Below are 11,917 nucleotides of genomic sequence, written 5' to 3'. Positions count from 1 at the left end.
GGAGAAGTGTCGACAATAGCGGCGACCCTTAAGAAGAACGGGCAAGCCTCTTGCTTCTACCCACGTTCCGCTTGACACGAAGTTGTTGCCCTCTGGGTAGAAAGGAAAAAAAGAAAACAAATAAAATGGCCTTCGGAGTTTCAAATAGCGATAAGTGGCGCAGCCTTTCGTCAGGAACCCTCTCCATAGATGCAAGAGTGATCTTGGTGGAGAGCGCCATAAAAGTGGCCTCCCTGGTGCGCAGGGCAAGACATACGGAGGGCGACGCGCTCGGCACACGCAGAAAGGCATGAAATTCGCGCACCGCCTCTTCACCTTGGCCATTCTGGTCACAGTGCCGAGGGCTTGGACGCAAGCCCAGGATCCGGTGCCTAGACCCGCCGCTGGAGACGACTGGCTGCGATACCTTCGCCCGCAGGCCGACCTTTCGCGCACCGCCCTAGACGGATACCAGAGGTCACTTCGGGACCTGGAAGCGTTCGTCAGCCAGCAGAGTGCGACGAAGGTTGTATGCAGCTTACTCAGTTCGCATCTCTGCTACGTGGTCTGTTTAATAATTGCATTAACCGTCTTCCGATTTCTAACCGGGAGCCTTGGACAGCGACACGTGAAAGCAGGCGATCAAGTCTGCGTTCGGACGCTTCTTATCTGCCTTTTTTGTCTTGAACGCGTCTTAACTGATCATCTAGGAAAATTCTGAGCACTTGCGCTAATGGCATTTAAACTGATATCTAACGCGTCAGCTTACTTTCTTTGCACTAAACAGCGTGAGCTGACCGAGTTTTACATCTTTTTTAGCCCCATCACGTCTAAGGCGATAATACTACACTTATGCGAGTAGGGGTAGCATACAGCTGCCGCTCCACTCCCTGAGCAGAGTTCCGAGAGCGACTTCCTTTCTCCTCTACAGTGTAATGCAGTATAGCAGCAAGATGCTTAGCTTTCCAGCACCACTTCGCAAAGTGAGCTCCCATGCCACATATTGTGTTCTGCCGGTCATGCTGAGCACAGACTGTGCCTTTACTGGGTAACTTCCGTTTCGACCCTGAGATCGCAGCCGCTAACGTACCCTGATAGGAAATGCAGCGGCGCAAACTTCAAGACGCGACGAGGAACATTACCGCAGCGTGTACTGAGTAAGTGATACGGGCGCTGGATATAGGCAGGCTCTTAAAGGGACAGTAAGGACAAATTGAAGCTTGCCTCTCTCGGTATGGGGAATCACGTTTTAAAGACAAAGGGGTCATTCTAACAGGGAACTGAGATTTTATAAGGCAGAAAAAGGAAAAAAAGGTAAATACAGGAGTCGCCATGCAATACCCGCAAATTTCAATGCGTGCGTCAATCCCGATTTTTTTGCTCGGATCATGGAGGCTATGCTACACCATCATTCACTTCAAAACGATGGCTACATGTCCTTTGTTTCGGTAAGGACGTCACGAGTTTGAATCGAGTGGCGGGAAGATTTTTAAATCCAATTTTCTTGGAACGGGAAAGAAGGATGACTTATGCTCCTACATACCTCTACTGTAGCTTATGCAGTGCACAGCCGTGCGAGCGGCTAACGCTTACCGTCAGTCCGTGTATTACTTGATGTCTTGGTGCTACTGTTGAACTTCGCTCCAAGTACCGCGGTTTTCGTGGACCGTACTCGGAATAAAGCATTTGCATTGCAGATGCTGTGCTGGGTAGTTGCCACTTCCTCGCGGTTCATGCGAGACCGTCACTAAGAGTAAATCCGCAGGCCAAAGCTCAGAGTGAATAAAGCTAATTACTTACCACCAACGAGACCTCGAGCATTTTCATGCCCGCATATCGAGCCTGGAGCGTACGATAATTTTATTTGTGAGGCAGGCATAATTGTGAACTTGGTGCAGTAAGAACGCGTTGTCATGCGCGCCTTCTAACAATAATATCGGGGAATCCTTCGAAACGATTGCACGCCAGCTCGTGAAGGCTGCTTGATGCATGGTACTGCTACCATGATAGTTACAATTTGTGTGTCTATTTATTTATGTCGCCTTTCTGTGTTTAACAAACCAGTACACAATATTTTAGGTTTCCTAAGCACAGAATAGGTTGTAAACAAATTCGTACGATGCGCATGTGAGCGTTTTAGAGCGGTGTCTGCATGCATGTACACACTACGCATCAACGACCTGCGCTGCCGCAGGAGCATTACACCTTGTCGTTTTAGATAATAACAGTAAAAAACATTCAGAAAATCATTTAGCGGATGCAAAAACAGGCATTCAGGTAATCCACCCATTGGCTCGAAGAAGGAGAGCTGAGCGGCTGTCCGCGACATAAAGCCCGCTCACGTTTTCACGCCTCAAGTGATTAAATTAGGGTTCTAACATGTCCTCCTAAGCTTTGGCCGAACCGTACTGTCGTCTTCTCACTCCTTTACAACAGTATAAACTTAAACACTTCCTGTCGGGACAGAACCATCAGACGCAGCAGCCGTCGCGACAAGTGCGCGCCGAGCAGTCAGGAGGCGTGTAATTGCGCGTAATCACGTGATCAAAGATGGCAGCCCCCATGATACGGCGCTGTAAAGAGTCTATTAAGGCGAAAGTCTTTAAGCGCTCATACTCGTGGTGACGTTGTCCGTCCGGCTCATCTTGGCGCAGTGCCAGCTGCTACCCTCCCCCTCAACGGCCCGCATCCTCCTTGCACCCCCAGCAGTGACGTCAGGCGCGTCGCTCGCCCCAGTGGCATCTGTGACGCGCGGCGCACGCACAGTTGTGTATAGCAACAGGCAATCGAGATGACACAGTATTCAAGGCGGCTTTCGCCATGCACCCTTTAGGCCCCCAAAGTGTCCCCGTAGTTTTTTTCAGCACAGATTGCTTCGAGAGTTTATTTTTCCCCTGTGCCCGGAGAGACTCGACTCTGCCCTTAAAACACGTCTCCATCGAGGATTGGCTTAATTATTAAGTTTATGCATGGAACTTAACGCTTTTTTCTGATGGTTGAGATTTTATTTAATCCTAGACATAGAGAGATAAATACGAAGAGGGAAGGCAGGGATGTTAACCAGAAGGGTGTTTTGGTTGGCTACCCAAGTATTCCTAACTACTACTTTTATTATTGAGGGTAAAAATAGAGAATACTATCTAGCATACGAGGCAGCCGCTAACAATGCAGCTTGAGCCTATCCTTTTTGAAAGCTTTGCTATAGTTTCCATTGAACACCGTGGCCTTCAGTGGAAAGGAGGGGGGGGGGGGTATTCTGTGGATGTCGACTTTTTAGATACGTCTACACGTCCGCGTCGATTGGCTGGAGCCTTAGAAGTCATGGGCTCGGGCCAATCGGCGCAGACCGAAGTAGACACGTCTAAAAAGGTGACATCCGCAGAATACCACCCCAGATGTCTAATCAACTTAAACTGAATTAAACTTTTATTAGGACAGGGCATGTTTCTTGAGCTCCGTTCACTCAAAATTTATCTTTTTCTTCAGACCTCCTGTCAAGCACGGACGCTTGTCTTGAACGGCAAAAACAGACACGCTTATTTCACATCTCTTGCACACGTGGTCACCCTTATTGTAAAAGCCTATTCTGACAACACTCGCTGTACAGCTCCTAGTAACCCGCCTACTGTCAGCTCAACCTCCCCATCACCGCCAACCCGAATGGCACGTATGTATCGCTCTCCTGTTGCACTGCAACACACTCTGGGGAATCGGTAGCTTAACAGGGCCGCGATGGGTTGGATTCACCAGAAGCACGATAGCCTCATACCCTTTGCGCACAAAAATAAGCATTTTGTTTCTCTCTCTATAGTTTTTGGTTTTTCTTATTGATAGTAGACACCAAATTTTGGTTGCATTTTTTCTTCTTTCTACTGACGCGTAAGACGTTAGTACACATGGATCACCACGTACGTGGCAATTGTCTATACGACCGCTGAATATATTTTGTATACACTCGAGTAAGGGTCGCGATTGTGTGCAGACTACTCCCGCCCAACATGGCAGCCGGAAATTTATTTTAAAAAATGCACTGACGATCATATGATGTGATGCAACAAATCTGCGTTAGGAGTATTGGTGCTGCATTTCGCTTTTGCATTGATCGCCTTCCCATAGCGTCTATTAATTTGATTTCACCGTCGTTTTCGCGATCCCGGCCGCGGCGGTGGCATTTCGATGAACGCGAAATTCTAGAGGCTAGTCACTGTGCGGTTGGTCAAAATTTCCAGAGCTCTTCCCTGCGGCGTCCCTCATATCCTGAGTCGCTTTAGGACGTTAAACTTTATAATCCATTCATCCTTTTTCGGGCTGATTTTCGGGCATCTGTTGGGTGGAAGCTCCTGGAGAGCGGAGGAGGGTGGGTGGAAGCTTGTATATGGGAGGTGCATTTTGCGCAGGGTGGTCCGGAGGAGACACCTTTAAGGCCCGGAATGTGCCCCGATCTCCGCTAGGTGCGCTGGACGCCACGCGCGCTCACACACACACGCGCGCACGCACACGCACACGCACGCAAGCCGCCGCGGTGTCTGAGTGGTTACGGCGCTCGGCTGCTGGCCAGAAAGACGCGGCTTCGATCCCGGCCGCGGCGGTTGAATTTCGATGAAGGCGAAATTCTAGAGGCCCCTGTACTGTGCGATGTCAGTGCACGTTAAAGAACCCCAGGTGGTCGAAATTTCCGGAGCCCTTCACTACAGCGTCTCTCATAGCCTGAGTCGCTTTGGGACGATAAACCCCCATAAACCATAAACCAAACCAAACACACACACGCACGCACGCACGCACACACACACACGCGCGCGCACACGCACACACGCGCACGCACACACACACACACGCACGCACGCACACAAACGCACGCACGCACGCACACAGACCGAAAGAGGACTATAATGCTAAGGCAAGTCGGCAAAGAGGAACTGCGTTTACCATGGCATTTTCCGTCGGATGCTATCGGGAGCACAGTAATCCAACGTCATAATAATATGACAGTAAGTATGCTTGATTTCTGCAATGTTATATACAGTTAAGTGAGAAGAAAAGCAGGCGACGCGGCAGCCGCCTTGAACCTACGGCTGCAGGTTCACGCCACGGGCCATTTCGAACTGCCAGCGAAACGTCCCAAGTCCTATCAATCATGGGCGCTACAGCGCTTCACCAACACAAGCATGTAACTACGAATATGGCAGTCTTCCCTCTCAAGAGCTGACATGACAGCCTCCTTTTCTTATGTTTTCACTTCGGTAGCGGAAAAATAAACTTGCTAGAATGTATGGGATATAGAAGTTATGATATTTAAACGTAGAATTCTAAATTCGTTATTATAGGGAAGTAGAGCTAACGCAGACAGGACACAGAATGACTGGAAAACCGCTGGTCCTATAGTTTCCTGCCTGCATCTGCTATTTCGCTAGTAACAGGGAATTTAGCAAGACAATAGCAACTAGCCTAACTAAACACTTTAAAGTTCAAAATAGCAGGGGCGCATTCTTACTTCCTCGGCGACCAGCTAGTGATCCTTTCCTTGTGGTCTTCTGTGTCTTCTGTGTGTCTGCTACCGATCTCGTAATCCCAGGTAGTCAGCCGTGAAGTAACGCTGGAGAAGGCATAAAAAGCACGCTCAAAACAGTCCAGACTGATGCTCAAGCTGACATTTTTATCCGTACATCACCAGGATCTGGCTCACTTTTTTATTCGAAACAGTATTTGCGTACAGGTTTTCTAGGCGCTTCGGGCACCTGTATGAATTTGCTTGGTATTACAGTATAATTTGACTTAGTTTCGGCTCCTGAATTTGGCTTACTTCGAAAAAAAAAACTCGTATAGGCCCCGCTGTGTTGCGAAAAACTTAGCGTAACAATGCCGCTTTCGTGTAAGGACCGCATCCCGTCCAAATCTGTAAAAATGAAGGTGTGGCCCTTACACGACTGTTTACGTTAAACTGTAATTGTTTTTTTTTCTCATGCTATTTTGGTTTCAACAGCCAAAGAGGGGTTGTGATGCCAAAGTTTAGCACAGGTCACGTGAGGCATAAAAACTGCGATATAATCGCTTCCTCTTCATTATTTGTCATTCTGACTCAAGAAGCTGGTTGACATCTGAGTTGCAGTGAATTAACGACGAAGAAGGAATTATATGAGTTTTTAATGCCTCACGTGACTTATACTAAACTTTGACATCAAAGCCATCATTCGGCTGATGAAGCTGAAATCGAAACAGCAGGAGAGAAAAAAATCAAACTATTTAGCGGTCGTACGCGAATGCGACGTTGTAATCCATATATACTAATGTCGAACGCGTCATTGCAAAGAAGAAAACAGGCATCCGAAAATTTGGCGTCTATACTCCTTTTAATGTGCCGCCGCGGTGGCTGAGTGGTTATAGCGCTCGGCTGCTGGCCCGATAAACGCGGGTTCTATTCCGACTGCAGCGGTCGAATTTCGATGGAGGTGAAATTCTAGAGGTCCGTGTACTGTGCAATGTCAGTGCACGTTAAAGAACCCCAGGTGGTCGAAATTTCCGGAGCATTTCACTACGGCGTCTCTCATAGCCTGAGTCGCTTCTGGACGTTAAACACAAAGAAACCAAACCATCCTTTTAATGTGATAGTCGAACAGCGCAACAGCACACAGAGAGAGAAGAGGAGCCGAAGTGTTGCGTCCTTTCTTCTCTTCTACTGAGGACATTATCATCATCATCGTCATCATCACGTTCGTGTACCGTTGCGCTGTTCGACCATAGTACAAAACCAACTCGTCCATCAGTTCATGCGTGCTGTCACTGCCCGATGCCGAAGACGTGCGTGCCTTCTTTCAGACCACTGCAGGAGGGATAAGTGTAATGTGACATTTGCGATAGTTCGCGTACTTCCTTTTACTGGTTGCTGCCACGCCCCCCCCCCTCCCTTTCCCCACCACCTTTTTTCCTCTTGTGCGCAGAGTCGGAAACTAAGTGACATATGTACGATCTTAAGCTTGAACCACTGCCGTACTACCGGAAAGAAAAAAAAACCCTCCTTTTGTCTTTCTTGCAGCTGGCTCTGGGCCCACCATTGGCGACCGGCGACAGAGTTGGCGCGCCCTTCTCGCCTTTCTTGGGCAGCGGTGACGCGAGTACCCAGCAGACCGTTTTCCAACAGCAGATACTCAACAACACGCTCAGCCTGCACGAGCTACTGCGCCGGCTCTTTCCGACAGCGCAGCCGCCGCCTACAAGGCCGCCTTTGCGGGCCGGTCCTTTTACCGCCCGCCGACGCCAGCTGCGATGAGCTGCGCGCAGCAACGTGAGGCAGCATTGCATCAGCATGTAGGCAACCAAACTTTACTGTATGACAAGTGATAAAAAGCGGTGACTCTCACAGGGCCCCGTATTTTCAATGTAATCACATATGTGCCCCTCGCAGCGAGGGCTTGCTCTGGCTTCTGTCTCATCGCGTCACATCGAGACTTCACTACGTGAACGTGCCGCTGGGCAGTCGCCGACGAAGAGGCTCGAAGAGAGGTAGCATTGCGCAAATTTACCCGACGTTTCGACAAAGCCCCACTATAGTGGCGACATATATAGAGTGTAACAAAAAGCAACTCTCAACATCTCACTAATCCTGACTGCCTGCTATTGCTTGCTCTCTCTTTACTGAAATCGTAAGAGGAAGCTAGTAAAATTCGACATTTGTCCAGTAACGTTTCCCTAACTACTTATTAGTACTATCATAACTGTTTGCGACGCTGCTTGCAAAACGGCTATCCGCGTAACCGCTGTGTGAATTAATATGTCTTTCTAATAAAGGATTATTTGCAACCTTGTTTTATTTACTGTTCCTGCCGTCACTGATCATAATAGAAAATACAAATGTATCTTAGCTCAAGATGTAAGCGCCACAGACTTTAACAGGGGCCAGAGGCAGTATTCTACAAGAATCTATTATCCACTTTCTGCTTCATTTCGCCTGACGTCAGCGTGACGGAGGGACCGTAAAGTGGTGAGCGTTGCAATGCGCGCTCCAAAGACAAGTGATATTTGAATCACGCGCGTGACGGCCAAAATTGGTTGAGCCACAGCACCGAGAGAAATCGCATTTTCTAAAATCCAGAAAATGATGTGGCTCTTAGTAACGGTGAGCTGCAAATCTATGTATAATTGCAACTATAGGCGCGTAACTGTAATAGTTAAATAGTACAAGGATGGGTACAAGGATCGCACCCACCTACGCCAATATCTTCATGCATAGTACTGAATCCAAATTTCTGAAAGATTGCCCCATTATGCCCACCCTATACAAACGCTACTTGGATGAGATCTTTTTAATATATACTGACACAGAGCAAGAACTCATAAGTTTTATTGAAAACTTCAAACTCGTCCACCCCAACATATCTTTCACTTACACGTACTCCAACACCACAATTAACTTTCTAGATGTTGAGATTTCGGTAAACGAAGGCTCACTTACCACCGGTGTATATAGAAAACCGACGGACCACCAACAATACCTACACTTCCAAAGCTGCCATCCTCGTCACTCTAAAACAAGCATCCCATACTCTCAGGCACATCGATTTAAAAGAATATGTTCCCAAGGCGAGGACTTCGTAAAAAAATACCAAACGCAAGTGAGAAGTCCTCATTAAGCAACGATACCCCCCGGCCATTGTCGACGATGCCATTGAAAAGGCATCTAAACTCAACCGAGAGCAAATGCTGGAGGAACGTCGCTACAACGAAGAAACAGATCACCGGGCAAATCTCGTACTTACATTCACCAGTAAACCGCCTAACGTAAACAAAATCCTGAGAAAACATTTCAACATTCTCGAACAAAGTGAACGCCTCACCAAAATTTTCACTGCTGCCCCTCACGCGGTCTACAGACGACCAAAAAATTCAAAATATTCTAGGACGCTCAAAAACAAATAACCAGACGGTTTTGGGGTGCCGGCCTTGTGAAAAAAGTAGATGCCAGGTCTGCAAACACATACAAACATCAAGCTGTGCAGTAAGCAAAGCTTCAGGCTTCAAATAGGAAATTAATGGCAACTTTGATTGTGATTCCTGCAACGTAATATACCTCCTAGAATGCAGTGTGTGCAGTATGCAGTACATTGGACAGATCGTCAACCCTCTACGAATTCGCTTTAATAACCACCGCGCGAATATCTTATCACTACCCAACCTTCCCTTGTCAAAACACATTAATGAGCGAAACCACCCATTTGATGCAACTAAGTTAACAGTCCTACAGGGTGGGTTCCACAACACCGGGAAAGAGAACAACGCGAGTCGTACTTTATTTACAAATATGGAACAATTCCTCACGCATTAATCAAAGTCCAGGTGTGTTGTCCTCCATCCGCCCCTTGCAGGGCCGTTGCTGGCATTACGAGAGCCAGCTTGACATACCTCGGTCGTTTCTTGCCAGCGACACCTTTTTCAAGCTCACACAAATTTCTTCATCCCCCACCCCATCCCACCCCTATCTTCCCAGTTCGACCACCTTGCCGAGTGGGGTGCAATTTATGAACCCTCGCTTAAATGCTCCCGCCATTCACATTTACCTCCCACACGACACTTGCCCGAATTCGGATTTTTGCCACTTCTTTTTTGTTTTGTTTTTTTTCTTTTGTGTGTGTCTGGGTGTTTTCAGGCACAGTGCACGTGTGTGTAGTTAATCTCACGGCGCCGCTGATTCTGCCTTGACTCGGGCTGCCGAAATGGTTCGAGATGATGGAAGTCTCCTGTCCTGTCTGCATTTTATTCTGTTTATTTGTTTACTCTTTCTGGCCAGGGCACGCGAGTGAACGCATCTCTAATTTTTATGTTGGACAATTCCGCCACCCTCTGTCTCTGTGCACCTTACTTGCTTAAATGCTCTCGCCATTGTCATTTTGCCCCCACAAGACACTGGCACGAGCTCGGATGTTTTACCATTGTGTGTCTGGGTGTTTTCATGCACAGTGCGCGTGTGTCTAGTTAAGCTCACGGCGCCGCTGATTCGCCCTTGGCTCTGGCTGCCGAAGTGGTTCCAGATGACGGAAGCTCCGGCCTTTTCTGCATTTTATTCTGTTTATTTGTTTACTCTTTATGGCTGAGAGACGCGAGTGCACGCGTCTCTAATTTTTGTGTGTTGGGTGATCCCGCCACCCTCTGTTCCTGTGCACCTTACTCGCCGCCGCTCTGCTGCCTTGAGAGGTGGACATTATCCCCTCCAGCTTCTTGTTTTTCTTTCTTTTTTTCTCGTCCCGGGTCGGCTCCCCGTGGCTGCGGGGTGGGCGGCGGGGGACAGCGCGTTTTTTTTTATTTGTTCCCCTTTTTTACCTTTCTCTCTCTCTCTCTTTTCTAGTATTCTTTGCCTTCGTTTGTTTATTTTGTTCATGTGTCGTACATGTGTGCTAGTGCCAACTTCTTCCGAGGAGAGCACATTAACTCACTTAATCACTGCACTGTGTTGCCATGAAAACCAGAGCCAAATAATACTCTTCTACACGCAGCAGATGACCCACAATCACGCGTCAAAGTTTGCGAGCCCTTGCCGGCGACTTTTTCATGCTCGCCTCCTCCTCCGTCCCCCTCATCTACGTAGACAAGGTGAGAGGTAGCCGTTGGTTAGATTCTTTCAGACGTCAGGCAGCTACCGTGGCCGCGGCCAATAAGCCACTTAGCTCCGGCGGGCCAGAAAGCTCCGCTCCCGGAGGGGGGTCGGCGAAGGAGCGCCTACCTTCCAGCGTTCAAAAAATGACGAGAGGACAGGGAAAGGCTCGAAGACGCTGAAGTTCAATTTTAACTACAGATAACTCAGCTTCCACAAAGCGCATTTAAAAAATCCTTGCTGGACACTATTCGTGAAGTGGCATCTATTAACATCCCAGGTATGCCGAAACTTTATTAGAGCCCCCTTCACAGCCTCTTTAAGAAGAGGAAGAAGATCCCTGTAACCGCAGTATTGAGAAAGGACAGGCTCTGTCCGAAACGTTGACTGAAAATAAATCTATGGCTAAATGAAGCGTTTTCAACTTTGCATTTTGCCTCTAGCAACCAAATACGTTTATCTTTCTATATATATATATATATATATATATATATATATATATATATATATATATATATATATATAGGGGGTTGTTGAGGGTAGAGTAAGAGCGATAGCCACATTTTTAATTTTTGTGTCGCTGTTGTGTCGCGTAGGACTAGCCACGTTTATGACTAAAACACTCAAGACAAAGATGACCAAAATTTCCCGTCTTGTGTAAAAAGAAAAAAAAATCGTTACGAATAAAAGGGTGCCATCAGAAAAAGAAAGAGGTGTGTAGAGAAATCATCGCTCCTAGCGAATAAATGCGTACGCCCTAGAGCGCACCAGCTGTTTATTCTTGTCTGCCACTATTGTTCCATCGTTTGCAGCCGTGCCCGCTTCGCACGGCGAGCTCTTGCAAGGACATGGCCTTATTGGCGACGCTGGTTTTGAATAAACGCAAACAAACGCAGCAAGTCGACTCGTTGAGACGTGAATGCGATGGCCTCATTTTGCCTTGCACATCCCCAGTTCTCCAGTGCGTCGTTTAGCTGCCGCTTGAGTGGGCATGGGCAGCGAAGCGTGGGACCGTGTTCGCAATGTCTCCGCGAGTTTGCGACAGACAACCGATGAGCAGGCATCCCCCTGTTTTTGCCGCGCATGCACACGGGACGCATAACTCAAACCCAGAGCCTAACGTTAGGTGGCGCTGACTTGCTCCGCAGAGCACCGTCGGCGCGCTCCAGACAGGACTGCTCGCCGCTGCACTTTATATGTTTCAATACTCGAAAACTGAACCAAACAAGCGGCGTCGGCGGCCCCATCGTCACCGACAGCACCGTTTGCGTCAGCTATAAAACAGCGACACCCAGCTTCGGCACACTGTGGGCTTTGCGGCTGTGCCACTGTGCGGACCGCTAATCCGCTTACCTTCGT

At 48.1% G+C, this 11,917-nt stretch overlaps 1 protein-coding gene across 1 annotated transcript; it reads left to right on the top strand.

Moving 5' to 3' along the window:
- The first annotated feature begins 265 nt into the window (after positions 1–265).
- LOC144095949 (uncharacterized) lies at positions 266–7,757 on the top strand. The gene is made up of 2 exons (XM_077629366.1): positions 266–505; positions 7,010–7,757. The coding sequence occupies exons 1-2, from the start codon at positions 290–292 to the stop codon at positions 7,241–7,243; spliced, it is 450 nt and encodes a 149-aa protein (XP_077485492.1). The 5' UTR covers positions 266–289; the 3' UTR covers positions 7,244–7,757.
- The last annotated feature ends 4,160 nt before the right edge of the window (positions 7,758–11,917 follow it).

This window comes from Amblyomma americanum, chromosome 1, assembly GCF_052857255.1.
Source record: "Amblyomma americanum isolate KBUSLIRL-KWMA chromosome 1, ASM5285725v1, whole genome shotgun sequence".
Lineage (NCBI taxonomy): Eukaryota > Metazoa > Arthropoda > Arachnida > Ixodida > Ixodidae > Amblyomma > Amblyomma americanum.
The sequence above is the reverse complement of the archived record's forward strand: the minus strand, read 5'-3'. Positions and strand labels throughout refer to the sequence as shown.

Bases quoted from the DNA above. Each gene is read 5' to 3' on its own strand.
- LOC144095949 (XM_077629366.1), top strand. From the start codon at position 290: ATGAAATTCGCGCACCGCCTCTTCACCTTGGCCATTCTGGTCACAGTG. The intron at 506-7,009 runs GTTGTATGCAGC...TCTTTCTTGCAG, and splicing joins GCCAGCAGAGTGCGACGAAG to CTGGCTCTGGGCCCACCATT.